Genomic DNA, 27,316 nt, shown 5'->3' with positions numbered 1-27,316 from the left:
TAAACACCTCTGCAAAGGCCCTACTTCCCAACACTGTTGCATTGGGAATTAAATTTCCAACACATGAATTGTGGGGGACACATTCAGGCCATGACAGCCTAGGTCCAAAGAGTGAAGAGAGACAGGGTGGAGGTGTTGACCTGCAGATATGTGGTTTCAGCAAGAAATCCCTTTAATCACTTTGTTGGTATAAATCACGAAGATTTGGGAGGGTTACCATAGCATAACCAAGCATATCCTGACAGTACAGAGTGCAAGAAGAGAAGACTAGAAGTCCTCCTCTTTTCAGTTAGGAGGCTGAGAAGTAATTCTGTGTTGGACTGGAGTGACAGCAATAGAGATAATGGGAAGTGGTCAGATTCAGGATATATACTGAAGGGCAAGTGCAAAGGCTGGACTGATGTGGGGTATAAGAAAAAGAGAGAAGTCAAGAAAAACTCCAAGGATTATGGCCTGAGTAATTGGATAAATTACTGAAAAGAAGAATACTCTGGAAAGGACAGGAGTATTCACAGTGCCAGGCACACAGCAAAGCTACAAAATGCTAGGTCTTATGGTTATTACTTTAAGAGGGGAAGGAATATGGAATGTAGATGCTTAGGTAACTTTTCAGTCCAGAGTTATTGAGATGTGACTTACATACAGTAAAATGTACTTATCTTTTTTCAGAGACAGGTTCTTGTTCTGTCTCTCAGGTTGGAGTGCAGTGGCGTGATCATAGCTCACTGCAGCCTCGAACTTCTAGACTCAAGCAATCTCCCTGCCTCTGCCTCCTGAGTAGCAAAATTTACTCTTTTTGGTGTACAGGTCTGAGTTTTGACAAATGCATTCTATCTTGTAAGTACCTCCATAGTAAAGATGTAGATAACTTCCACCCCCCGCATTCTTTTTTGCTGCCACTCCTTTGTAGTCAAATACTCCCTCCACCCCTAATCCTTGGCAATCACTGATCTGTTCTCTATCCCTCTAATTTTGCCTTTTCCAGAAAGTTACGTAAATGGAACCACACAGTATGAGACCTTTTGAGACTTTGTTCTTTCACTTAGGATAATGTATTTGAGATTCATCCACATTGCATAGATCAGTGGTGTGCTCCTTTTAATTGATGAGTAGTATTCCACAGTATGGATGTGCCACAATTTGTTTATTGTATCGCCAGTTAAAGGGCATTTGGGTTGTTTCCAAGTTTTGGTGATTATGAATAAAGCTGCTATAAATATCTGAGCACAGGTTTTTATGTGAACATATGTCTTCATTTCTCTTGGTAAATCCCTAGGAGTGGGATTGCTGGCTCATATGGTAAGTGTATGTTTAACTTTATAAGAAACTGCCAAACTGTTTTTCCAGAGGAACTGTACCATATTGCACTCCCACTGGCAATGTGTGAGGGTCACTCCACATCCTCCCCAGCACTTGGGATTGTCAGGTGTGTGTGTGTGTGTGTGTGTGTGTGTGTTTTGCCATTCTGATGTGCAGCGGTGTCTCTTTGTGGTTTTAATTTGCATTTCCCTAATGAATAATGATGTTGAGCATCTTTTCATGTACCTATTGTGCATTCGTGTATCTTTTGGTGGAATGTCCACTCCCATTTCTTGTTCATGTTTTCATTAGGTGGACTGTCTTCTTATTGCATAGTAAAAGTTCTTCGTGTATTCTGGATATGTCCTTTATCAGATATGTGTTTTGCAAATATTTTCTCTGTCTTTGAGTTGTCCTTTCATATGCTTAACAGTGTCTTTCAGAGAGAAGTTTTTAACTTTGATGGCGTAGAAGCTATCAACTCTTTCTTTTATGGATCATGCTTTTTGTTTCATATCTAGGAAACCTTTGCCTACCCAAGGCCAGAAAGATTTTTTCCTATATTTTCTTCTGGAAGTTTTATAGTTTTATAGGTTTAGGTTTCACATGTTGGTCTATGATACAGTTTGAGTTAATTTTTGTCAAGGGTGTGACGTATAAGCCAGGACAATTTTGACTTGTGATATTTCCTACTATAGAAGAGGCAGATCAATGAAACTTCACATTTCTGATAAGCACGTGCACAGATGACACTGTAAAATGTCACCAGGTTGCAAAATCTGGTGAAGGTTCAAAGCAGATGGTCAGGGAAGTTCCATCTCGCTCTGACTCCAGGAGAGCTTCTTTAGAAGTTAATCTTATCTTCTGCATTAGTTTCCAGATGTCCCTAGTGATACCAGCACAAGCCTGAGGCTTTAAGTGAAATGAGCTGGGTTCTCCCCAGTTCCTAAGACCCTCCAGCTCCAGGTAGGTAGTTGCTCCAAGCAACAGTTTTCTCTCTTAAGCCACTGAAGGAACATTATGTGCAAAGTAGGGCATTAATTCCTAGCGATTAGGATTGACATTTTAGCCTTTCTGGCTTCACTCCTTCTTGGGTGGCTTTTTCAGTCACCTCGTGATACTGTTTTCTCCCTCCTCTTCCCCTCAATCACACATAACTCAGAAAGCTTCATTAAGATCATTTAGGTCTTGGTGCCCTTAAAACTTAAAGGATAAAATCAGCGAGGGGAGAGAATTGAGAAATCAACACCAGATTGCCAACTAGTGATTTGGTCAATTCAGGACATTTTAGGAAAGGCAACTACCACATACTATCGCCATCATTCCATTAAAGAAGGGATGCTTAAATTACCCAAACCTCTGAGGAAAGAAAAAAGGGAAAGAACGTAATCTCAGAATAAAAACTAGTCTTTCCTAAGAATCAACCATTGGTAATTTATCTCGTCATAGGAAAGTACTCATACATTTACCCCTTATTTTTCTCATTTCACAGCAGATTGTTGAAAATGTCACCCCAGATCACGGTGTGGGACTCAGACCATAAGGAGGTGTATCATGGGTGGGGCAGAGGTAAGCACTGAGGTGTTTGCAGCAAACATTTTTTCTCTCACTTGTTTATAATACCTTCATTGGGGATTCCTAAGGTTCAAAGTCCTAGGCTTAGTGAGTATTCAGGTTTCCCTCTGGGGAGTAGCACTTGCAAATTTAACGGCAGGAGGAAGTCTGAGTTGATAACTTTCCAGCCCTTCCCATTGGCAAGCCTCAGTGGCTTTCACTTCTTTCTTGAGCTGAAGATAGGAGGGAAGCCCAACCAAGCTGCCCTTCATGGTCTGAATCTGGGCCATTTTAAAGGTCCTTCCACTACCTCCTCTCCTTCAAGGAGTCTGCTTCTCCCAGCATCTAATTCATTAAGGCAGACACTGACAGTTCTAAGTAGACATATTCTTGGTAAACTCATCCATGGCTTCCATGGCATTCAGGATAAATACCTCACTCCCAACTCACTCCCTACCCTGCCATATGGATCTATCCAGCACCTGCCTCTCCAGCCTCATTTCTCCTCTTTTGTGGGACTCTGGCCACAGCTGCTTGCCTTTAGCTCCTCCAAAGCGCCAGACACCTGACTGCTTTTGCCTTTTTTTCTTGTGGGCAACTTAACTTTTTCTGGGGAGCTTCCCAGTTCCACCGGCTACATCAACACCCTCCCTCTCTTAGTACCCTCTCACCTCTCATCTCGTATTTGGTCTTTGTAGCAACTGTCACAATTGTAATTACTTGTATAATGTCTGGCTCCTCAACTAGGATGTAAACTCCAAAAGATTAGGAATGAAGTCTATTTTGTTTATCTGATCTTCCAGTCCCTGGCACGAGCATGATAGCTAGTTGTTACTCAATATATTGTTAATTGAAAGTTTTTTTCAACGAATGTACACTAGTCACTGTTGGAGGCACTTGATATATACTAGCGGTGGGAGGTGGTGGGGGAACACAACAAAAAGATAAAATCCCTGCCATCATGAAGCACGTATTCTACTGGGGCAAGGATCTGCTTAAACAAGATAACTGAACTGTGGGGAACGTTAGAGAGAAAGTCTCCTCATTATAACAGCCAAATGTAGGGTATGCTAAGGAGAGAAAAGTAGAGCAGGACAGAGGGACATGAGACATCATTTTGTGGGTTGGTGTATGAAATTTTTAGATTGGGCCGGGTGCAGTGCCTCATGCCAGTAATCCCAGCAACTTGGGAAGCTGCGGCTGGAGGATCACTTGAGCTCAGGCGCTCCAGACCAACCCCAGGGAACATGGTGAAACCCTCTCTCTACTTTAAAAAAAATACAAAAATTAGCTGGGTGTGGTGTTACATGCTTGTAGTCTCAGCTACCCGGGAGGCTGGGGTGGAAGGATTGTTTGAACTCAGGAGGTTGAAGCTATAGTGAACCATGATTATGCCACTGCACTCCAGCCTGGGTAACAGAGCAAGACTCTGTCTCAAAAAAAAAAAAAAAAAAAAAAAAAAAAAAAAAAAAGAAGAAAGAAAAGAAAAGGAAAAGGAAAAACGAAACAAAACAAAACACATGTAGATTGCATGACCAGGGAAAATCTCAGTGAGGATGTGACTTTTGCGTAAAGACCCGAAGGAATTGAGGCAGCTGACAATGAATGTGGGTATCTGCGCAAAGAGCATTCCAAGCCAAGGGAGCAGTAAGTGCGAAGCCTCTGAGGCCCTGAAGGTAGGGAACTGTTTTAGGAACAGCCAGGAAGCCGGTGTGAGTGAAGCGAATGAGGGGAAGAAAGTCAAAATGTAGACTTCGAATGTGTCTTTTGTATCTGTGGAAACAGTTATACAGGACATTTCTTGGCCAGTGCTAACCAGCATCTACACTAAAACCATGGGTTTCAAACAACTTTTTTTTTCTCTTTTACACAGAGGCTCACTCTGTTGCCCAGGTGAGAGTGCAGTGGCGTGATCTCAGCTCACTACAACCTCTGCCTCCTGTGCTCAAGTGATCTTCCCACCTCAGCCTCCCGAGTAGCTGGGACTCTGGAGCACACTGTACCAGAAGTAGTCCCATTTGGCTCATACACCTACACGGAGACTTTCAACAGACATTTGCCTCCAACATCTGAATGAAATTACAGCCTCTAAAGTTACAACCACATGGTGATCCTTAGGTCCGATAAGTTCCTAGAGATTAGTTCTCTACTCCAAAATTCTTTTTCTTAAACACTTTTTTTTTTTTTTGAGAGGGAGTCCTGTTCTGTCGCCAAGGCTGGAGTGCAATGGCGTGATTTTGGCTCACTGCAACCTGTGTCTCCCTGGTTCCAGCAATTCTCCTGCTTCAGCCTCCCGAGTAGCTGGGATTACAGGTGCCCACCACCACGTCTGGCTCATTTTTTTTTTTATTTTCAGTAGAGACAGGGTTTCACCATGTTGGCCAGGCTGGTCTCAAACTCCGATCTCAGGTGATCCACCTGCCTCGGCCTCCCAAAGTGCTGGGATTACAGGTGTGAGCCACCATGCCTGGCCCTTCTTAAACACATTTTTAAAAACTTTTACTTTTTTGAAAAGATAACACAAGATAAAGATACAAAAAGATATACTAAAACAGTCAGTCTCCTGTGGATAAATTACAGTGTATTTGCAATGGAATTCTACACACTTAAGCAAACAAACAAAAATGAACTATTGATGTAGGCAACAACGTGGATGGTTATCACAAATATTATGCTGAGCGAAAGGTGCCAGCTAGACACAAGAGTACAGACAATATGACCCCTGCATATGACCTTAAAGAACAGGCAAAACTAATCTTCGGTGACAGAAGTCGGAATTGCGGTTACCTAAGTGAGGGATGACTCATTGGGAGGATAAAATGTTTTATTGTTCTAATGGTGGAAAGAGGGGTGTAGATGTATGCACTAAGCTGCAGTGTGAAAATCTGTGTATTTTATTCTATGTATGGAATAATAATAACAAAGTCTCCTTTCCACTACATATGGCTCCCAGCTACCTCCCCGGAGGCCACTCTTCCAGTGGGGGTTTCTTAGTGCCCCGTTTCTTTCACGACCTTTATGCCAGGGGCAGAGTCCTGGGAGCATGCCAGGGAGACACCAGAGGCCAAGGCTGCTCCATGGCGCAGCTGCACTGGGCCATGGCTTGTGTACATACCCTTTGGCTTTCTACGGCTCTTTTACCCCTAGAACCCTTTCTCTCTCTCCTCCTCTTCCTTCTTTCATCCCTCCCCTAAGGAGGCAGCTGTGGCATTGAGGCCTTGAGAGGTTGCTGATCCTTGCTAAACAGTGTTGCTTCTCCTGGCCCTCCTGGGTGCGCCTGCCTGGAGAGGACACTGCGTGCTGATCAAACTTATTGTTGACACATTCCTTCTCTCTTTTATTCTCTCCCTTCTGATACCTGGACTGATCCCTAGGACTTCCTGCTCCCTGGGTGCTCAGTCTCAGTGAGCTTCCCTGGTCGCAAGCCCTGATATGCTTCCCTTCCACGGGGCAGTCTTGATAACAATCTATTTTGTATTTGCACATAAACCGGGCTGAGGGTCTGTCTTATCTCCAACCCCCCATCCCTGGGGCCCAACTCCTAGCAGCATTCTAAGATTCCGTCCCTCCCCTAACCTGGGGCTTCAGCCCAGCCCCATCTGTGTCTTTTATCTTATCATCTGGGGTCCTCCTCCTACCAGATCTCCCGGCCTGAGGACAGAGGTCCTGAGTCACGTTCAAGACAATTTGGCAAGCGTTTTTGGAGCAAGGCAGAAAGTGAAGGGCACTACCCTGTTCCTCGACTTCAAAAATCGAACGCGGGAGGAATGGTGCACAATTCAGGCCCAGTTATAACAGCTCCTAATACCCAATATCTTGTTTTGGTCCTTCGTGAATACCAGGCATCCATCAGCGAACCTTCCATGCATGATTTCTCTGCATTTTCAAAACAACCCTGGGAGGATTAGCCCCATATTGGAGATGAAGGAGCTGAGGAACGAGGTTTTAAAGCGGGCATGTGGTCGCCAGAATTTGAATAGCAACTTCCCTAAGGAAACGCCCTCTTTAGACTCCAGGGGAGAGGAGGATCCCAGTAGGAGTCCGCCAGCAGGAGCTGAGTCTGGCCTGGGGCATTTAGTTATGCCACACCCTTTCTGCACAGTTCTCTCCCGCGTCAGGGGCCTGACAGGGAGGGGGGCTTCGGGCTAGCGTCTCGGCCGGAGGCAGGGACTTCAGAAGAGGCAAATACAAAGCTCCGCGTGGCAGAGGAACAGAAGGGCGCGGGGGAAAGCGGTCCAAAGGAGGACCTTGTCGGCCCCCAGGGCACTGCAAGCCTCGAGGCGCTGCGAGCGGTGAGGTTGTTGCAAGCTCCCGCGGCGCGCGCAAACTGCGTGGAACTACTTCCCCGGGGCGGCTTCGGGGCCGGGGTCCCAGCAACAGCCTCACGGGGCGGCTGTGCGAGGCCCGAAGCCAGTTGCCAGCTCCCGGGCGCGGCCACGTGCGCTCCGCCGGGCTTGCACGCTCCGCCGCGCCGGGCCGCGGGGCCACCGACAGGCACGCGCGCCCCCAGCGCGCACACACTCCCGGGCACGCACACCGACGGCCCGGCCCACGTCCGCCACGCCCCGCCTTCCCCCGCGCCCCGCCTCCGCCCTCGCGGCGCCGGCCGCCGCCCTCCCATTGGCCGCACGGCGCGTGACGCGCGGCGCCCGGCCCCGCCCCTCGTCAGTCACTCGGCGGAGGCGGCGCTGGCGGGGACTAGTCTCGTCCGGAGACTGGCAGCGGCGGCGGCGGCGGCGGCCGGAGCTCGAGCCCCAGCGGCTGAGGGCGGGCGGGCGGGCGCGGGGGAGGGAGGGGGGCCGGTCCGCGACGACTCCCCGGACGGCGTTTCTCCTCCGAGCGGCGCCGGTTTCGGCTTGGGGGGGGCGGGGGTACAGCCCATCCATGACCATGGGCGACAAGAAGAGCCCGACCAGGTACCTGCTCCGAGCGGAGGGGGCGGAAGGGGAGGGAGGGCTGGGGGCGGGCGGGGGCCGGCAACGACTAGGCCCCGGAGCCACCCGGGGCGGGGGGAGGCGCTGCTAAGATGGAGATCCGGGGGCGGGGGGAGGCGGCGGGCGGTGGCGGCGGCGGCGGGAGGCGGTGTCGCTCCCGCTCGGGGCCGGCGGCCGTGCGCGCCGCAGCCATGGCGGCTCCTCCTCAGCCGCCCTCCGCCGCCGTCGCCGCCGCCGCCGCCGCCGCCACTCCTCCCAGACAAAGGGAGATTTAACCAGGTGGGGAGGGAGGGAGGGCGCGAGCTTGGGAGGGGAGAGGGAAGGAGCCGGCCCACTCCCCGCCGCCGGCCTCGGGCTGCCCCTGCGCGCCCCCTCCAGATCCGGCCCGCGGCTCCCCTCCCGGCCCCCCCAGCCCCACGCTCAAGTCCACAAGTCCGCCCGCTTCCTGCGCCCGCCGCGGCCCTTCCCGGGGCGCCGCCGCCACCGCCTGGTGTGCAAGGCTATCCGGCCTGGGCCCGGGGCTTGCAGGGTGCCAGTGGGGGCGCCCCCTTCCCTTCCTCGCTCCCTCTTCCAGTCCCCGGAAAGGGTGGGTGGGTGGTCTCTCGAGCGAAGTTTCCAGCATTGGATTCCTGCGAAATTACGACGGCTCACCCGCGCTTGTGTTTTGCTGTCTCTCCCCCGTTTTCCTGCTCCCTGCCTCTGCCCTCCCTTTCCCCCCACTCTCCACTCCTCCGAAGGCCAAAAAGACAAGCGAAACCTGCCGCAGACGAGGGGTTTTGGGATTGTAGCGTCTGCACCTTCAGAAACAGTGCTGAAGCCTTTAAATGCAGCATCTGCGATGTGAGGAAAGGCACCTCCACCAGGTACTTGAAGATCTGTGTTACCTTTTGTTAAAGGACTTTTTTTTTTGTTTGTTTTTTAAAGTGAGGGAGAGGGTAGTGAGCCTTACTTTCTGCCCTCTTTCCAACTTGTTGATTAAGGCTTTTTTTGCATTTGGGGGTGGGTTGTGTATGTTTTTGGGTTGAGTGTATTATGTGTTGGGTGAAAAGCCTTGTGTTCACTAAATGATTTATGGGAGGGAATTTTCCCAGGTTTTCATCTTATTTCAAACAGACACTGGATTTATTTGACACTTGTGTCTGTTGGCTTATTGGTATTGACTGGGGAAGAGAGGAAGCAGTACCATCGCTATGGATTGTAGGACATAGACCTTTTATATTTTTGCCATGTGTAGAGTGGTTTTAATTTGCCTGTCCCGAGTTATTTTTCTCTTGTCTGAGAAATTTAGTGGGGGTAGTAAGGCTGGCTGTGCTTTTCCTGTATTGAGCTGCAAATGTCTGTTACTTTCTTGCACTGGAAAATAAATGTCGCTATTTGATAAAGTAAGTGCATTTTGTGGGAGGCTGAGCTGTCAGTTTTGTTTTGTTTTGTTTTTTTTCCTTTGACTAGCTTATGTGGCGTGGTGATGGGGGACGATTTTGTACAATGGTGAAATGGGCGTAACTATATGGAAGTTTGTGTTTAAAGCTGTATTATGATTAAAAGAATGTTGAAAGAATTCCTTTCCATTTTGATGAAGGTCGTAAACTGCATGTGATATTAAAATGAGTTGAACTACTTTAGATTTAACATTCATAAATACTTGGATAAAATGTCAAGACTGATTTTGTAGTCTTCCGGTCATGTTATAATTTGTGTCTGGAATTTGTTTCATTGACGTTAGAGTTTGAAACTGTTCTTGGTGTCATTTAGTGAACAGGCATTGGCTTGTGTGAGACAGAATGAGTTTTTGGTGAATCCTTTAAAACATTACAGTTGATTGCCAAAAGTCTCATTTTATCAGGTACTGTTTTTGAATTGGTGACATTCCAGTATGACTGTGTAGTAGTACTTCACAGTGCCAACTGGATATTGTTCTTTGATTAGATGAATATGTCATGTTAAGATTTCATTGGTTTATTTATACCTGGGATTAAATAGGATTACTGGGCAACCCAAAATAATCTTAACTCTGGGATTAATTGGCCTAATTATTGTTTCTGTGAATTGCACTCTTTGAATAATGAGACCTTTGAATAAAAATACTCAACTAAAAATATTACCCCATACGTTGTTTTAAGTGCATTTTTGTATTATCATGGAATATATCTAAAGTAAAAAACACGCATCAGTAGTTTCATAGATTTTGTTTTGCTGTCTAAAATAGGGAATTCCATCAAATGGCATGAAAGTTTTTAGAAATGTATTTGTTACTTAAAGCAGTAGTGATTGTATATTATTTATGAGTAATGTTTTTTACATGTAGAATCCCTCAGAGGCCAAACCTCTTTATTGTGGTTTTGCTTTGAGTGTTACCGTAGATGATGTTCAAGTAAATGACTAGGAAACTCCTAAGAACTTGAGAACCTTACTGGTGAAGAGAAACGTAAACCAAATTCAAAAGTTTATGTCTGATTTATTGCTGGGAATGATTATCTCATAATGAAATGCATTTCAGTTTTTAACATGCATTTAAAAAAACCTTACTCATCAATTTTTCGGAAGCACATGGAAGGTTTTGACTTTTGAAAACAGTATATATGTTTAAAGTTTTTTTCAGAGCCACAGATGACAGTTGAAACTTCGCTTACAAATACTGAATTATTCACAGTGAAAATATTTTAGAATCTATTCAGGAACAAGGAAAGGCATGTACTTTAAGGGTCTTCGAGTAATTTTCTGATGCCATTTAATAGGATTTGAGTACAGATTTAACAGGTATGAGGACTGAAAACTGTGTCCATTCATGACACTCTTAACTGGCCACAATTTGTTTCAATTTGGTTATTGTCAATATTTTGGTGTTCTAGAGCTATTCAGAAGTCATCATTGATTGGAATACAAATAACGTTTTGGTTTTCCTACATTATGAACAGGTTTTATGTGGAGAAGTGAGTTTGACAGGTTTTCATCCTATCCTGTCTCGTGTGTTAACTGTTGGTTAATCTCTTTGTGATACTGGTTACTGCCATGTTTTTTTCTTGGGCTTCTTGTATTTTTTTTGTACCTCAAAGGTTTGAATATGAACTTGACATTTTCTGTCTTGTGTAGTTTTAATCAGACTTGGTATTGAATGATGGCAGTAGAAAACTTGTGTTTTGAATGCTGGATAATAGGCAAATATTTGTGATTTTTAGAATAATTTGTTTCGGGGCACAGAAATTGTGTTTCATTGCTCTGAGCTGGTGTTATGTATTTTAAGAATTCTAGCTAGTTGGCTAGCCGGTGGTTATTTGGCAGTTTTTGATCATTCTCATCACTGATCATCTACCAGTCAACCAAGGAAACCACCTATGACTTAGTGGTAGGCCGGTATGATAGAGAACTATATTTGCCCTTTGAGGGTACAGTTGATACTGCTGATTTGATCGGGAAAATACTGCCATTCGTCTAAAGAACACTTATTAAATTCGTAGGATATGAAAGATGCTGCTGAAGGGATTGGAGAGAGTCGAGGGGAGTGTTAAAAGGTTGATAAACCATGTATGGGAATGACCATAATTCCAATTATAAAGGCTCTACGGAAGGAGGGGTCTGGCTTAGGGAATCAGTTAGAAGGATTCCTTCTTCTCCATTTCTTTTGGACAAGGATAGTTAGTTTTTACAAAATCACCTGGCCCCATTTCACTGTTACCATGTACATCAGATATTTTTAATTCTGCAGGTGGAAGTGTTAAGGTGATTGAGAATGAAGTCTTTTTTCTTCTTTTTGGAGCAGCAATAGAGCCGAATGAACGATGAGATGGTCTTAAGGAATCTGTTAAGGGAAGAAGGTGACCTAGGCTGTGTGGAGGTTCAGGGGCAGCAGGAGAGATCTGTATGTTAGATGTATTGTCAATACGTGTTGGGTTTCTTTGGTTCTTTGATACACTTGTTTTTCTAACTAGACTGTCTACTCTTGATGCCTTTCTGGTTATGTATATCCTTTTTTTGGAGACAGGGTCTTGCTCTGTCATCCAAGCTAGAGTGCAGTGGCTTGATCGTGGCTCCCTACAGCCTCAACCTCCCTGGCTCAAGCGATTCTTCTACCTGAACCTCCTGAGTAGCTGGGACTATTGGTGTGCACCACCTTCGGCACATTTTTGTATTTTTTGTGGAGACAAGGTTTCGCCTTGTTGCCCAGGCTTGTCTTGAACGCCTGACCTCAAGTGATCCTCCTGCCTTGCAGGCGTGAATGATAATTTACTTATAACACCCATTATAAGTGTGCAAATCAATGATTTCTAGTCATTTTGAAGAGTTGTGCAGCCATCACCACAACCCAGTTTTAGAACATTTCCATCATGTCAAATGGTTTCCTCATATCCATTCTGTAAGTCTTTAACACAACAGAATGGAGACGTCATGGGCAACAGGTGTTGTTTCCCTACCATGCTGATGTACTCTGAGCCTTTCAAGGTAGAAAATAAAAGAGTGTATGTTAGAATGTGTGTGGAAGGTGGCAAGTGGCTGGGGGAGAAACACTATCCGTTCCTTAAATGATAGCTAAAGTAGTATTTCCCATCCTGCTTTGCCAGTCTCAAGAAAGAGGATACCAGCTTCCAAAAGTAGAAAAAAAACTGCAAATGAATGAATGTACCCAACTGTGTTTTTGTTTTGTTTTTTTTTCTTTGTATTTTCTACCTTCCTACAGTTCCAGCTAATTTTTTTTGTTGTTGTTGTGGTTTTTTTTTTTTTTTTGGTAGAGACGGGGTCTTGCTGTGTTGCTCAGGTTGGTCTTGAATTCCTGGCCTCAAGGGATCCTCCTCCTTTGGCCTCGCAAAGTGCTGGGATTTGCCCACCCCCTAACTGTTATTTTGTTAAGTTGTATTTCTCAAGGTTGGGCAGAGTAGCTTCTTAGACTTGGTGATTTAATTTTACCTTTGAGGTCTTGTTATTTCTCTGCATTCAATGTTACCTTAATTGTAAAATAAAAATTACCAAGACATTGCTGAATATAGTTGTTGATTAGTGTTCCCTTGATAGTAGTCCTGCATTTTTACTTTCAGCTACTGCTTAATCACAGTCACTTGCAAAATTGGAAAACGTTTACTTTGGCTAATTACCGTAGGTTTAGAACTTTCTGGTCTTCAACTCCAGAAATGTATCACTGTATTGAGATCATGTTTTATTTCATCCTTGTTTATTTGAATACTGCCGCTCTGAAAAAGTTGGCTGTTTTTGGAGCTTTTGTAGACAAGTATGAGTGAGAAAATTAGGTGTAGAATAAAATTGTGTAGAAATAATTATCTTTGGAAAAAGTTGGTATTCAGGATATTGAATTGCTTCTTAGCAGCTGTTTTATATGTAATGTTTCCCTTGTTTGAGAACTTACCAGTTTTTCGCAGTTGTAACTTTGGACTGTCCATCCCCCCCTTAAATTGAGATACCCTGCAACCCAAAATCTCTTGAACAGTCATGAAGTACTTTAGAAGTTTTATGGAAAAACATGACATAGTTATGATCTTTGCTGGAATCTTCAAAAAGGCATCATCTTGTGATGCTTTTTAGGTAGAAAAACTCCCAGAATAAGATAAGATACCTGCACTGGGCAAAGCCAAGCCTCTTACTCATGTTTCCTGGTAATCCACAGCAGTGGTTTTGCTCCTTTCGTCATATTGTTTTTGTTGTAGTGTTTGTCTTTCATAAAAATTCTCCATAAAAATACGTAAAAATTACCTGTCTTCCAAATGAAACTTTATCAAACCTTTCAAGCTGAAAACTGGTACAATTTTAAGATCATTCTTACCCAGGAACAGAGTAATAATTTATTTTGTGTTTACTGTTGCATTGGACTTACTGATTTATTGGTATGACTTGATCTTATGTGTACTTGGTGACCTTAAAGTAAATTACCTGAGTAGTTGTGGTCATTTGACAAGTTTTTATTGAGCACACAGCCATTTGTGCTCTTGGTGTACAGTGGTGTAAAGACAGACCAGGTCCCTGTTCTTATGGAGCTTAAAATACTATGGACAGGAAGAGAAAGTAAACAAATGAACAGAAAAATAAGAATTTCAGCTAGCGACAAGTGTTATGAAGAATTTAGAACAGGATAAGGAACTACACAGAGTGATGAGAACTGGGTGGAGTGACTGCTTTATAGACAGTGTTGAGATAATGCATTTACTTTTTTAGGAAAAAGTAAGGCTACTTCCTTTTGGAGCCAGGGATAATTCTTAAGTAGGTTTACCTGTGCCATTTAGCTCGTTTGGTTGGGGGGACGGACAGCTTTTAGATTTGGAGCCCTTGTGCATAGGCTACTAAACTTGTAAACTTAGTTGCATGTTGTAGACTAAGCCCAGGCCAGCTAATTTACTAGTATTTTTATTAGTCATTAAGGTGGAAGATTATGAATGGATTCACTTACATATTATTTATTCATGTGGCATATATTTGTTGTGTATTTCAGTAAGTGCTGAAGAAAATTCTAAGATTAAGAAAAACTTTCTCAAGTAGCTGTAGTTTGCCAAAATAGTTATTAGAACTAACTCAGTTCATTAGTACTTTCAGTAAATAGTAGGTCTCTTGTGTCCTAAATGACTTGAGCTAATACATTCTACAGTCTTTCTGGCCCTTGTTCTCTCTTTTGCCTCATTACCCATGCTTTTTCTCTTTGTGGCATCTTTTGTGTTACTTTTCATAACTAGTACTCCCACTTCCCTTTTTACCTGTAGGTACAAACTTTTCCTACTGTAGCATACACAGAAGTGCACAAGTAAGTATAAGGATTTGATAAACTTTTGCAAAATGAGCACACTTTGCAACTAGCACCCAGATAGATTTTCTTTTTTTTTTTTTGGGAGACAGGTTTCTGGCTCTGTTGCCCAGGCTAGAGTGCAGTGGTGTGATCACAGCTCACTGTAGCCCCAACTTTGGGGCCCAGGTGATCCTCTTACCTCAACCTTCTGAGTAGTTGGGACCATAGACATGTGTCACCATGCCTGGCACATTTTTAAGAGCTTTTTTTTTTTTGAGCCAGGGTCTCCCTATGTTGCCTAGGCTAGTCTCGAATTTCTGGGCTCAAGGGATCCTCCTGCCTCAGCCTCCCAGAGAGGAGTTATTATAGGCATGAGCCACTGTGCTGGCTTGCACCTAGATTCTTAATCAGATTCTTAAAGAGAACCTTACTAGAACATTACTGGAAGCCCCTTGTACATTGTCCCCTGTGGACCACCTCCCCCACCCCCATCCTGTCTTTTAATACTAGAGATCAGTTGTGCTTGTTTTTGAACTTTCTGCAAGTGGAGTATACTATGAATACAGTACACAGTAAGTACTGTATGTACCACTGTGTATATATGTATATACAGTATACTCCACAGTGAGTGAAACAAGCCAGACTCAGAAGTGTATATACTGTATGTACCACTTTGCTTAGTAGCCACAGTGTATGCACTGTGGTACATACATATACTTCTGAATCTGGCTTGTTTTACTCATGGTCAGGTGTGCAGGATTCATTCATGTTGTTGTGTGCAGTTCTTGCTTATTTTACCAGTGCTGTTCTATCCTAAGAATATCTTAGGCATTCAACTCTGCATGCAGACCCTTCCTTACACGTTCTAGAGGGAGGACCTGTCTTCACCCTGTGTTTATTACCCACATACTTGAACAGCTGTCTCCTCCAGGCATCATTATGCAAAAGGAATGAAACACGGTGTGTACAACTTTCTAGAGGACGTAAAAGGAGTCAGCTTTTGCCTCTCATCAATAGTATTGTTTATCAGTCATTTCTTTTTCGAGGCATTGGTTGAATAAATGGGAAAATTCCTGCTTTCAAGGAACTTAGCAGACCTGTTGACAGATGAGACCATAAGAGGAAAGCCAGTGAAGCACCCAGTGATGTGAACGCTATGGTAGGCATGGAATGAGCAGGTACATAATAGAGACTGCAAGTGCTTTTTAGAAGTTAGAGATTCATTCTCTGGGGCTTCATCGGGAAAATCCTCACTGAATCTGGGATCTAAACTGGGCCTTATGATTCTTGGATGTAGGGTTTATTGTATAGGTTAATACAAGTTACTTATTAATAGTTGTTTGCCCACTTCCCTATTGACTATCTTCAGGTGACAACATCCACATCTTCCCACATCTCCCCAGGAGCTGGTGATTCCCAGATACTATTCGTTAACTAGCGTCACCACTCCCATGCACACACAGTACAAACAAATCCAGCTGCTCCCTGGCATCTCTACTTGACAACTTAAAGGCAGTTCAGATCCCACAGGGTGAAAAGCTGAATTCATCTGTCAGAGTGTTTTCTAAAATCCCAAATTGATTATGTCCCATTCCTGCTTAAAATGATCTCCTGATTCTCACTGCCTTTTGGATAAAATCCAATCCTGAGTATCATAAGGGGCTTGTGATTTGGTCCTTTTCTGTGTTGTTCTTTAGAATTTCTGGAAGCAGCCTATCATCGCTCCATCTGCCCTCCATACACAGCGTTTGTGTGTGTTACGCCAAACTGCTTGGTGTTTTCCAGTAGTGGACCATGATATCTCACTTCCTTACCTTACCTTCTTATACTTTTCCTCTGTGTCTTCTTCTGAAATGCTTCTTCGTTTTGTCCAGGCCGACTCCTGTTTGTCCTTCCATGTGTCTCAGGAAGCCTTTCCATTCCCCTCCAGTCATTCATACCTCTGTCATAACACATAGACTGTATTTTTTATTTGATTTCCAATCTGCCTCTGTTAGGTTGTCACCTTTTTTGAGGGCAAGACCTTTTTGTTGCATAGCTTTAGTTTGCTGTGTCTGTTACAATGCCTGGCATTTGGTAGTGGTTGAGTAAATATATACAGAATAAATGAAGACTGGGAGAAGGAGTTCCAGTTAAGAGTTCTAATAAATAACTGTTTTTTCAAAGTCTTGGGGCTTTCATCTTGTGTGTTGAAAGTTACTGGATTAGGGGAAAGTTGTCTTTATGAAGTGTGCCCTTAAAACTAGTTTTCCTGTTTTTCTGTTGCAGTTCCCACCCCCCATAGCCCCCCAAAAAACAAGTACTAGAAGTTAAACATGGAACTGTAGTCTTGGAGGCTGTAGGCAATGCATTTAAAGTACTTCTGGAGTGGTTTTGAGCTTCAGAGCATTGACACACTTCCCTAAATAACTGTGACAATTCTATTTGCTGTTGCCCATTGGTGATTTCAGTGGTCAGTAGTCATATTGGGAAGTCTGATAATAAAGCGGGGGATCAGTCATGTGCCAAACCAGTTGTGGGGAATAAAAAATAAGATGTGATAAGCAACTACATTCCCATTTGTAAACTGGCATCTACGGCAGTTTAAAAATGGTGGCAAAACCATTCTGAGTATTGTTGGAAGTGTTACGTTGTCTGTTCTGCCATGTTAATATACCTTTAAGTTGATAGTTGCATCTTGTACCCTTGGTAGTCATACTTTGTACGTTGTGTATGCCACTATCCTCTTGAGTAATTTGGATTAATTAGTTTGGTTAGATTGAAGTCTTGACTCATTCACTTCACTCATTTATTTAGCTGTATTTTCAGTTCCATGCAGTGAGTGACACAGACTATGGTGCCAAAAAGGAATTCTCAGTAAGGGCAATGCACATAAATTACTGTGTTACTCAGAAATCATGAATAGTTGAAATCACAAGGTAAATGGTGAAAATTTTGTTTTCAAATAGGATTAGATATGACTTTCTTCCCTCCTTTCTTCCCTCTGTCAATTTAGAAAATCTACTTAAATTATCCTGTGGTTGGGAAAAGAAACTAGTGGAAGGAATATGTTTAAAAAACCTCTTTATTAAAATGTATTGAAAATATTTTTCTCTACAATTTAAGAGCATTAGCAAATACAACCTAGGATGAAACTTTAATAGCCTTTGAGAGGGACGAGAAATGAAATTAAGGGTGATATATGATGCCAGTATCATTGATGTATTGGGTCTCATAATACATACAATGCATGGTAGTTAGTCATAGGGAGAAAACAAACCTGGTGACTGGTTTTTAAGAACAAATCAGATTTCTTGTGTATCTATGTGGTTTAACTGTTCTTGTCCTTCTTTTACAAAGAACCTTAAACCTTAAACAGGTTTAATATCGTAAGTGCTACAAAAATAGTCAAGATTGTAATAATTAGGAATCTCGCTCAAACTACCTTAGGTCAAAAAAGCCAAAAATGTACTGGCCACGTAGCCAATGAGAGAAGGTTGATGTTTGAACTCAGGGAAATGGGAAGAACTGCAAGAATCAGGACTCCTGTCACTTGACTAGTCCCTAGATTAAAACAGAAAAACAAATAAACCAAGCTCATCCATCATCCCGCTATTCAGAATTATTTATTGAGCAGTTTGTTCATTGGACCTCACATACTTGAGTAACTACGGTTTTTTAGGTACTTTGCTTTTATAATGATATTTCATTGAATTTTCAAAGTGATGATTCCCTGTGGGAGTGGGAGAATTATGCCATGTGTTATATGAAACAAATTGAGTTTGATTTTTAAAGGCATGTATTCTGGCTTGTTGGTTGATAGAGTTCATTTTGGTTTCTTCTTCTAAGGGAAAAGTTTTATGAACACTTAATGGTTTTAGAGTTCTAATTGTAGAAAATAAAGATAAAATCTAGATTTCTTTCAGGATTATTTTCATTTTGGGAAGAACCAAAACATTGGATTCTTATAGTATAGTTAACTTTGCCCAAATCTTCCATTAAAGAATAATTATGTATACAAGGGAACTCAGACTTAATATTTTTGTTCTAAATTTGTTTAGAGTGCTGGTTCTCAAACTTTTAGCATGTTATCAGAATCACTTGGAAGCCTTCTTCAACACATTGCTGGGTCCCATTCCCAGAGGTTCAAAAAATTAGATGTTGGATTTTTTTTTTTTTTTTTTTTTTTTTGAGACGGTCTCGCTCTGTCACCCAGACTGGAGTGCAGTGGGGTGATTTTGGCTCACTGCAACCTCCACCTCCTGGTTCAAGGGAGTCTCCTGCCTCAGTTTCCCGAGTAGCTGGGACTACCGGCACCTGCCACCGCGCCTGGCTACTTTTTTGTGTTTTTAGTAGAGACTGGGTTTCACCTTGTTAGCCAGGATGGTCTCGATCTCCTGACCTCGTGCTCCGCCTGCCTCATTGTCCCAAAGTGCTGGGATTACAGGCGTGAGCTACTGCGACCTGCCGATGTTGGCATTTTCAAAGTAAACTTAAGTGGTCAGCATTTATAGGAACCATGTTTTTGGCATTTGAGGTGATTCCTTAATTGATGAAAACATTGTGCAAAGTATAGGCGTGTTTATAAATTAGGGAACCATATCAATTAAATTCGTATCTTTTTGCATTCTAAAATCATCTATCTTGCATTATTAGCATTTAGGGTTGGATTTCAGATATGTTTTAAAAAAATCTCATTTCTGGCTGGAATGTGGTGGTTCATGCCTGTTATTCTAGCACTTTGGGAACCTGAAGCAGGAGGCTTGCTCACAGTCAGGAGTTTGAAACCAGCCTGGGCAACAAAGTGAGAACCTGTCTTTACAAAAATAAAATTAGCTGGGCATGGTGGTGCACACCTGTAATTCCAGCTACTTGGGAGACTGAGTCAGGAGGATCCCTTGATCTCAGGAGTTCGAGGCTACAGTCATCTATGATTGTGCTCCTACACTCCAGCCTGGACCACAGAGCAAGACCTGGTCTCAAGAAAAAAAAAAAAATCCTTTTTTTTTGTGTGTGTGTGTTGCACAGTAGAGAGATGGAACCAGGTCTTATAATCAGTAAACAATATTCCAGTAAAAAGCCGGCAAAGAATGCAAATAAGTAATAAAAGAACTACAAATTAAGCCAGTAAATATGAAAAATGTATAGCCTTCCCATTACTCAAAGATTACAAAATAAGATAACCATTTTTTTGGCAAATCAAGTTTTAAAGATTAAAAAAAAAAAAACTTTAGTGAGACTGAGAGATAGGCATTCTTATAGACTCTTTGTGAGTATGGGAGTTGATTTACATTTTCTGGATGCCAATATGGCAGTTGGTATCAAATGCCTTTAAAATACTTGTACCCTGTGATCCAGCAATATAGCTTCTAGGAATTTGTTTGACCTGCACATAAAAATTTCTGTTAGGAATTACATCATTATTATAGCAAAAAATTGAAAATGACCTTAATAGGGATCATTAGGGAATTGCCAGAATTATGGAACCACCATGATGGAATATTTTGCAGCTATTAAAAATGTTTTGTAGGTTTTCATGCCTGTCTTTTTTTTTTAAAAAAAGTTTTCAGATCTGCCACACACTGCTGGCAAGAATGTAAAATGGTACATTCCACTTTGGAAAATAGTTTGGCAGTTTCTTACAAAATGAAACATATACTTACCATATGACCTAGCAGTTGCCTCCTGAACATTTATCCCAGAGAAATGAAAACTAATGTTCACAAAAAACCTGCCCACAGCTTTGTTTGTAATAGCCCAAAACTAGAAAAAACGTATGTGTTCTTCAGTTGGTGAATGGTACCTTCATACCATGGAATACTATTCAGCAACAAAAAGGAACAAACTATGAATACATAGAATAACTTGGGTGGACTCCTGGGGCTTTATGCTAAGTGAAAAAAGCCAATCTTAAAAGGTCTCATACTATAGGATGCCATTAACATTCTTGAAATGACAGAATTATAGAGATAAGAGAACACATTAGTGGTTGCCAGGAGTTAGGACTAGTGGCGGGAGGGAGGGAGATGGATATAAATGTAAAAGGGCAGCAAGAGGAAGATCTTTGTGGTGATGAAGTAGGTCTGTATCTTGATTGTGGTGGTAGTTACACGAATCTAAAGGTGATAAAGGGGACATGCATAACTACCAGTGTCAATTTCCTGGTTTTAACATTGTGCTATCATCAAGAAGGTGCACATGTTGGGAAACTGGGTGGAGATTACATGGGACCTCTGTGTACTAGTTTTGCAACTTCCTGTGAATTTATAATTATTTTCAAAATGGCTAAAAATGTTGAGAATATGTGATGAAGGAAAAGGTTCATAATCAGTAAAAGTTACAAAATGATAAAATTATATGAAACAAATATTTCATACCATTCATCCTAATACATATGCCTGGAAGGAATGACTGATAAAAACCTTAACTCTGAGATGATGGATTCTTTTTTGTATTTCTGTAGTGTATGTGTAGATGAGTCTGTATCACTTTCATAGTTGGAAGAAAGCAATTTTCCTAATAGGAAATTTTTAGAATTAATCTGGAATATTTAAGTGACAATGTGTTTTTACATTAAGGGATTAAAATTTTTATTGGGCACACTACTAACTTAGTATTAAAACAGCTGTTAAGATTGGAAAGTATCTGAATGTATTCTTTTAAAATGTATTTGTAAATTTAAAATTATTTTGTACTCTTCATATGTATTGTAAGATGTATTATGTGATGTTCTAAATCAGTGCTATCCAAAATAAATATATTGTAAGCCACATGTAATTTTAAACTTTTAGTAGTCACAGGAAGACAGTAAATTAAGCAAGTGAAATTAATTTAAGAATATGTTTTATCGAACCAATTATATCCAGAGTGTTATTTTAACATGTAATCGGTATAAAATTACAGTGAGACAGTTTACATTCTTTTTTTCAAACAAAGTTTTTAAAATCTGGTGTACATTTTAGGTTTACAGCAAAGTTTGGTTTAGACCACATATCAAGTGCTCAGCCACCTGTGGCTAGTGGGTACCATATTGAAGAAGAGGATGAGTAGTTGGGAGTGAGGGCTTTGATGTCAGACCCAAGTTTGAGTAACAGCAGCTCTGCCATTTGCTCACCTTGTGACCTTGGGTATGTTACATGAACCTGTGCTTTCATTTTTCATTTATAAGATAGGGATAATAACTTCTCCATAGTGGTATTGTAAGGATTAAATGAGTCAGTGTAGGTAGCATGCTTGGCACAGGACTGGGCACAGAATATGTAGTATATGTAGTATATATGTACTATAAGTAGTATATGTTATACAGTGGTAATTTTTAAAATTCCAATATATTGTGTACTGAATTGAAGGACTAACCATTCTAAAAGTGTGACTGATTTCTTAACAGTAGTAGTGAGTAAATATATAAGCAGTTCATGAAATAATCTTTACTTTTTACAATTAAAGTTTTGGGTCCTTTTAAGTTATGACTGATCGAATGGACAAATGTTTAGTACTCATGTGCAAAATATGGTACCAGCCACTTGAACATTTAGAAGGTAGGTCTTAAGATGGTATCCTCAGATAGTGTATATTTACGTAAGTAACTTTACATTTTGCATGCCACTTTTGTGTCTTTTTTTTTCAATGTAATATTCAAAGTCAGGACTGCTCTGACTTTAACGGTTGAAGACGTTGAGTTTCAGAAAAGTAGCTTACTTGATGTCATACCCAGTTAGTAGAATAGAAGACAGGTGATTTAATTAAATGGACAATTTAATATGATGTTTAAAGTGTTTCAGCTACACTCCTCTGATTCTTTCTTCCAACTTTGCCATCATTTCCAGGAACATTTAAATTAGAGGAGGACAATATGATGTCACTTGAGGAGTTACCTTGCTCCAAATTATCCTGAGGTTATTAACCTATTCAGATAATCTATAATGTAAAAAGTTAACATAAGCCTGCATAGATTAGATGATTTATTTTGCTCGTTGCAGTGTTTCTCTTTATGAAGTTGAGTATTCTTCATCCTGTCTTTTGGATACATATACCTATAAAAACGGGCCAAGAATATGCGTTCTGTGCTGACTGCCTTAAAGTTGGATTCTTTGAAGTGTGGTTTGTCGCTTCACTTATTCAGAAAATTACACAATTCTTTTAAGGTACTGCGTGCCACCATTAAAATCGCTAGTGAAAGGCAGTAAGTTTGTGAGTAATTGACTTTCCCAGGGCAGGGGTGCAGTGGAAGGCACTTGTTACCTGGGCAGAGTTAGATGGAGCTATTTCATTAGGTGTTCAGGCTCTGTGTTCTAATATGTAGATTTTGTTTGCACTGTATGCGTTGCTGGCTTTATTTCCAGTTTCTTCTCCAGTTAAAATATGGAGGAAGTCACAGGACATCCAGTTTGTTCTTGGGTACTATGGGACAAAATATATGACAGTAAACTATCAGCTCTTCTTGGCAAGTACTTTCGGTATGGACCACTGAAGCAAATTTGTAAGAAGGGAATTATATTTTGTTGCTTAGGATGGGAGTGATGATAGTTTCAAAGATTTCTATTTTGGAAGAGGGATCTCAATGCCTAGGATTTCTGAAAAATTTCACTGTACACAGTTTCTGCTCCTGCATTTATGTTATAAATGCTTTAATTATAAGACACAACTTTATGTATGTAAAGATGTATATGCTAGGTTGAAATTTAAAACCTTGGGTTGCAATTAAAATAAAAGATTCCCTGAAATTCATGGAACTGGACGATGTCTTTCCTTCTTTATGTTTTTTAAAGACAGAGTCTCACTCTGTTGCCCAGGCTGGAGTGCAGGAACATGCTCATAGGCCACTGTATCCTTGAACTTCTGGGCTTAAGCAGTCTTCCCACTTCAGCGTCCCAAGTAGCTAGGACTACAGGTTTGTGCCACGAGGCACAATTTAATTTGGTTAATTATTATTTTTTTTGGTAAAGATGAAGTCTTGCTATGTTGCACAGGCTGGTCTTGAACTCCTGGCCTCAAGTGATCCTGCTGTCTTGACCTCCCAAAGTGTTGGGATTACAGGCATGAGCCACCGAGCCTGGCCAGAACTAGATGATGTCTTTGTCCTTTCCATTTCTGAAATACTGTGCTATGTCAGTTTGGGCAATTTATCATACAGTAAGATGACTCTTAAAATTTTACAATGCCAAATTACTTGTCTGAAAATCTATAGAGAAAATAATTTGTCATTTACTCTCCCACAGTGTGTTGTATAAATATTCATGCATTTGGGGATGACTTCTTTTTCTTTTTCTTTCTTTTTTTTTTTGATGGAGTCTCGCTCTGTTGCCCAAGCTGGAGTACAGTGGTGCGAGAGTAGCTGGGACTACAGGCGTCTGCCGCCACGCCCAGCTGATTTTTTTATTTTTAGTAGAGATGGGGTTTTGCCATGTTGGCCAGGCTGGTCTCAAACTTCTGACCTCAGGTGATCCACCTACCTCTGCCTCCCAAAGTGCTGGGATTATAGGCATGAGCCTGCGTGCCCAGCCGCATTTTGTGACTTCTGAAGAGGAAAGCTTTATCTTAAAATTTTTTGGTAGTGTTATTTATGTGTAGCTGAATGGTTTTATTTAAGTTATAATTAAGGTTTTAAATTTGAAATCTTCATTCAGGGGTTAACAAATCCTTGCCCCATTCTAAGAAATTAGACTCAATGCCGACTGACCAAAGACCAGATTCAGTGAATCTCCTTTTCAGGATCTCTGAGATGAGGGCTTCAGGACAGAACACCTGGTGTGGAAGGCTAGTGTTTTCAAGTAGAAACAGGTGTACTGCAGCCCTAAGGCTGTTCTTACTTAGACCTTGGTTATATTAATTAAAAGAATGACACTGATAGATCTTTTTTTTTTTTGAAAAGTGTTTTTATTACTGAAATTGTTAATACTGAATCATGCTCCACAGCAAAGCTGTTCTAATAGAACAGGGTGTACATTGGCTGTTTTTCCTGCTTAACATTTATTGATAACCATTCCTAGTATTCAGTCTGACACCAAGTTCTGCTGACTTTGTCTAGTATCCCTGCTGCGATTACCTTAATTTAGGTTCTCATTATATTTCATTTTTTATTTCAATTGTTAATTACAAGCCTGTATTGCCCAGACCTGTACCATTGCACTAGTCTTGAAACTGTTCTGCCAAGTCTAGTCTGTTGTGCTGCCTAGAGGATACCTCTAGAAAGCACATAGATCATGTAGTGTGCTTAAAAAACCTTGGATACTGCCTCATTGCCCAAAGAGGTATTGCCCTTCTTAGCATGCACTTTCTGGTCAAACTGTTCAGTGATCCCTGAACATGTTCTTTTATGCCACTGTGTTGCCTGCCACATGTGTTCCTAGAACTGCTTGAAGACTTACCTCTTTGCTACCTGGTAAATGCTAGCTTCTGCTTCAAGACCCAGCTCATGTTAACTCTTAGGGGAAACCTTCCTTGATTCTTTTGTTTCTGTGACAGGATCTTGTTCCTTTGCCCAGGTTGGAGTACAGTGGCATGATCAAAGCCCACTGTAGCCTCAGAACTCCTGGACTTAGGCAGTCCTCCCACCTCAGCCTCCCAAGTAGTTGGGACTCTACAAGCATGTGCCACCATACCTAGATAATTTTTTTCTCTTTTTTTGAGAGATGTCATCTCCCCCATGTTGTCCAGGCTGGTCTTGAACTCCTGGCCTCAAATGATCCTCCCACTTTGGCCTCCCAAAGTGCTGGGATTACAGGTGTGAGCCATTGCTGGGCCTTGATTTTTGTCTTTTGTGATCATTGAAGCACTTTGTGATACATTATACCACACAGTCATTTTGTACTAGAATTTCTTGTTTACATTTGCTGCTCCACATCCGCCCCTGTGTGAGGCTCTCAGGGATAGAGACTGTAACCTGATGTTGAATCTTCAGAGGCAGGGTCTTACTGTGCTGCTTTTGTGTTCTTCAAATGTATTTAGAGTGCATTCTGTTCTTCTGATTTCTTATTTAAAATGTTTTCTTTTTAAAATAATTGTGTAATATATTGGTTAACCCCCTCTGCAAATAGGTTTATTCACTTAAAACCTTTGGGAAATGCCTTGGAAATACTGCTACACTATTTCCCTTTTCATTTCAGTTTCCAGTTTTACTCTGTGCATCATCTCTGTTGTTACTCTTAAGATGGTTCCCTTGATTATCTGTCTCTCTTTCAAGTTCATGCCTACTTTTCTGTTCATAGCTGATACAACAGTTGATTGCTAAATAGGATGCTTCTGAAGCAGGGTCTGTTTTAAAACGGTGATCCCTCTTAGGAGGGCTCCCATAGAATGCCTTCTGAAGTTCTTTTCTGCGCTCTGCTCTCTGGCTGAAAGTTTTAGAAACAGAGCGACTGGAGTGGTCTAGAGTTAGAATACAGTGTAAGGAAGCAAAGGGGATGAAAATTGAGAAAATCGTGAAGTCTGTATTCTTCATGAGATTTTGCAGCTGAATAGGACTCAGAATAGTTGTAGTTCTCTTGGGCTAGATAATTGTTTGAACTGATAAATAATTTAGATACTGGAATTTTTTCTCTTCTTTTTCAGGAGCCACCTCCTAGATAATCTTTCTCTTCAGCTGGTACTGTTTTATAAATAAATGAAGCCTCTGAATTGTTCATTAGTATTTTCAGAACTCTTTGATCTAGTAAGTTTTATGAGAGAAGACATTTTTCCTGATGAATTGGAATGTTTCAATCAAACTTTTTTTTGTTTTAAGTTAATTTATTAGACATTAGTAAGCATTTACTTTTTGGGGCACAGTACGTGTGGAGACTATGCTCAACTACAAAGTTAGTTTCTCAGTAGATGCTATGTAGAAACTTCTGTAATCTCAGTACCTAGTTTAAAAAAAAAAAAAATTAGGAAATGTTCTATATAGAAGTGAATAAATTTAGTACACAGTGACCAGATTGATCCCTAGATTGGGGGTTTTTGCTAATTTAATATTAGATTTAATCCTAATAGTTAAATCAACTGGTGATGCCATGAATAATTTTGATCCTTTTGTGGTTTTGAAAGATGTATTTTCAGAATTAATTTTATTACCCTCATAACATGCTCAGAGAACTTTGGTGTAAAGATAATGCGTTGTTTTTCTTGGTGGCCAATATAATCTTTTAAAGTGTAGTTTTTAGTTTAGGTATCCCTGGAAGTTTTTGTTCTCAGTTTAATGATCTTGTCAAGTAAATACCACCTAATTATTCCTATTCCACTATCATTTATCCAGGCAAGAGAGTTTTATATTGAATAATGCTTTAGGAATGAGCAATTTATTTGTAATTCCTGTTCAGCTATCTTGTCTATAAAGCAAAATTCATACTTACAGTAGTTTTTATTCTCTAACTTCTCAGTTAATAGGCAGCGTGCTGAAATTGAAAAACCCTGCAAAGTAACACAATGAAAAATACATCTTGGATATTTTTGTGTAGTTCTCTTGTCATTTTAACTTTTCTAATCTGCTAATGAATCAGACTTTAGAGGAAAGAGGAAGAGCTGACTTTCTGATGTCCTCCGTATAACTGAGTAAACCTATCTGGATTGTAGATTCCATTTCATTTTTTTTTTTTTTTTTTGATACGATTTTGTTGCCCAGGCTGGAGTGCAATGGTGGGATCTCAGCTCACTGCAACCTTCACCTCCTGGTTCAAGCGATTCTCCTGCCTCAGCCTCCCGAGTAGCTGGGACTACAAACATGCGCCACCATGCCCGGCTAATTTTGTATTTTTAGTAGAGACGAGGTTTCTGCATGTTGGTCAGGCTGATCTCAAACTCCCGACCTTAGGTGATCCGCCCGCCTCAGTCTCCCAAAGTGCTGGAATTGCAGGCG

General features: G+C 41.4%; 1 protein-coding gene across 1 annotated transcript in view; it reads left to right on the top strand.

Moving 5' to 3' along the window:
• Window positions 1-7,553: 7,553 nt before the first annotated feature.
• Window positions 7,554-27,316, top strand: part of RYBP (RING1 and YY1 binding protein) — a 71,702-nt gene continuing 51,939 nt past the window's right edge. Inside the window, exons 1-2 of the mRNA XM_045385878.2 lie at window positions 7,554-7,769; window positions 8,525-8,650. Of these exons, the coding sequence (XP_045241813.1) occupies window positions 7,738-7,769; window positions 8,525-8,650 (158 nt within the window). The 5' untranslated portion in view covers window positions 7,554-7,737. The remainder of the gene's footprint in view (window positions 7,770-8,524; window positions 8,651-27,316) is intronic.

Source organism: Macaca fascicularis, chromosome 2 (assembly GCF_037993035.2).
Source record: "Macaca fascicularis isolate 582-1 chromosome 2, T2T-MFA8v1.1".
NCBI lineage: Eukaryota > Metazoa > Chordata > Mammalia > Primates > Cercopithecidae > Macaca > Macaca fascicularis.
This window is presented reverse-complemented; position numbering and strand designations above follow the sequence as displayed.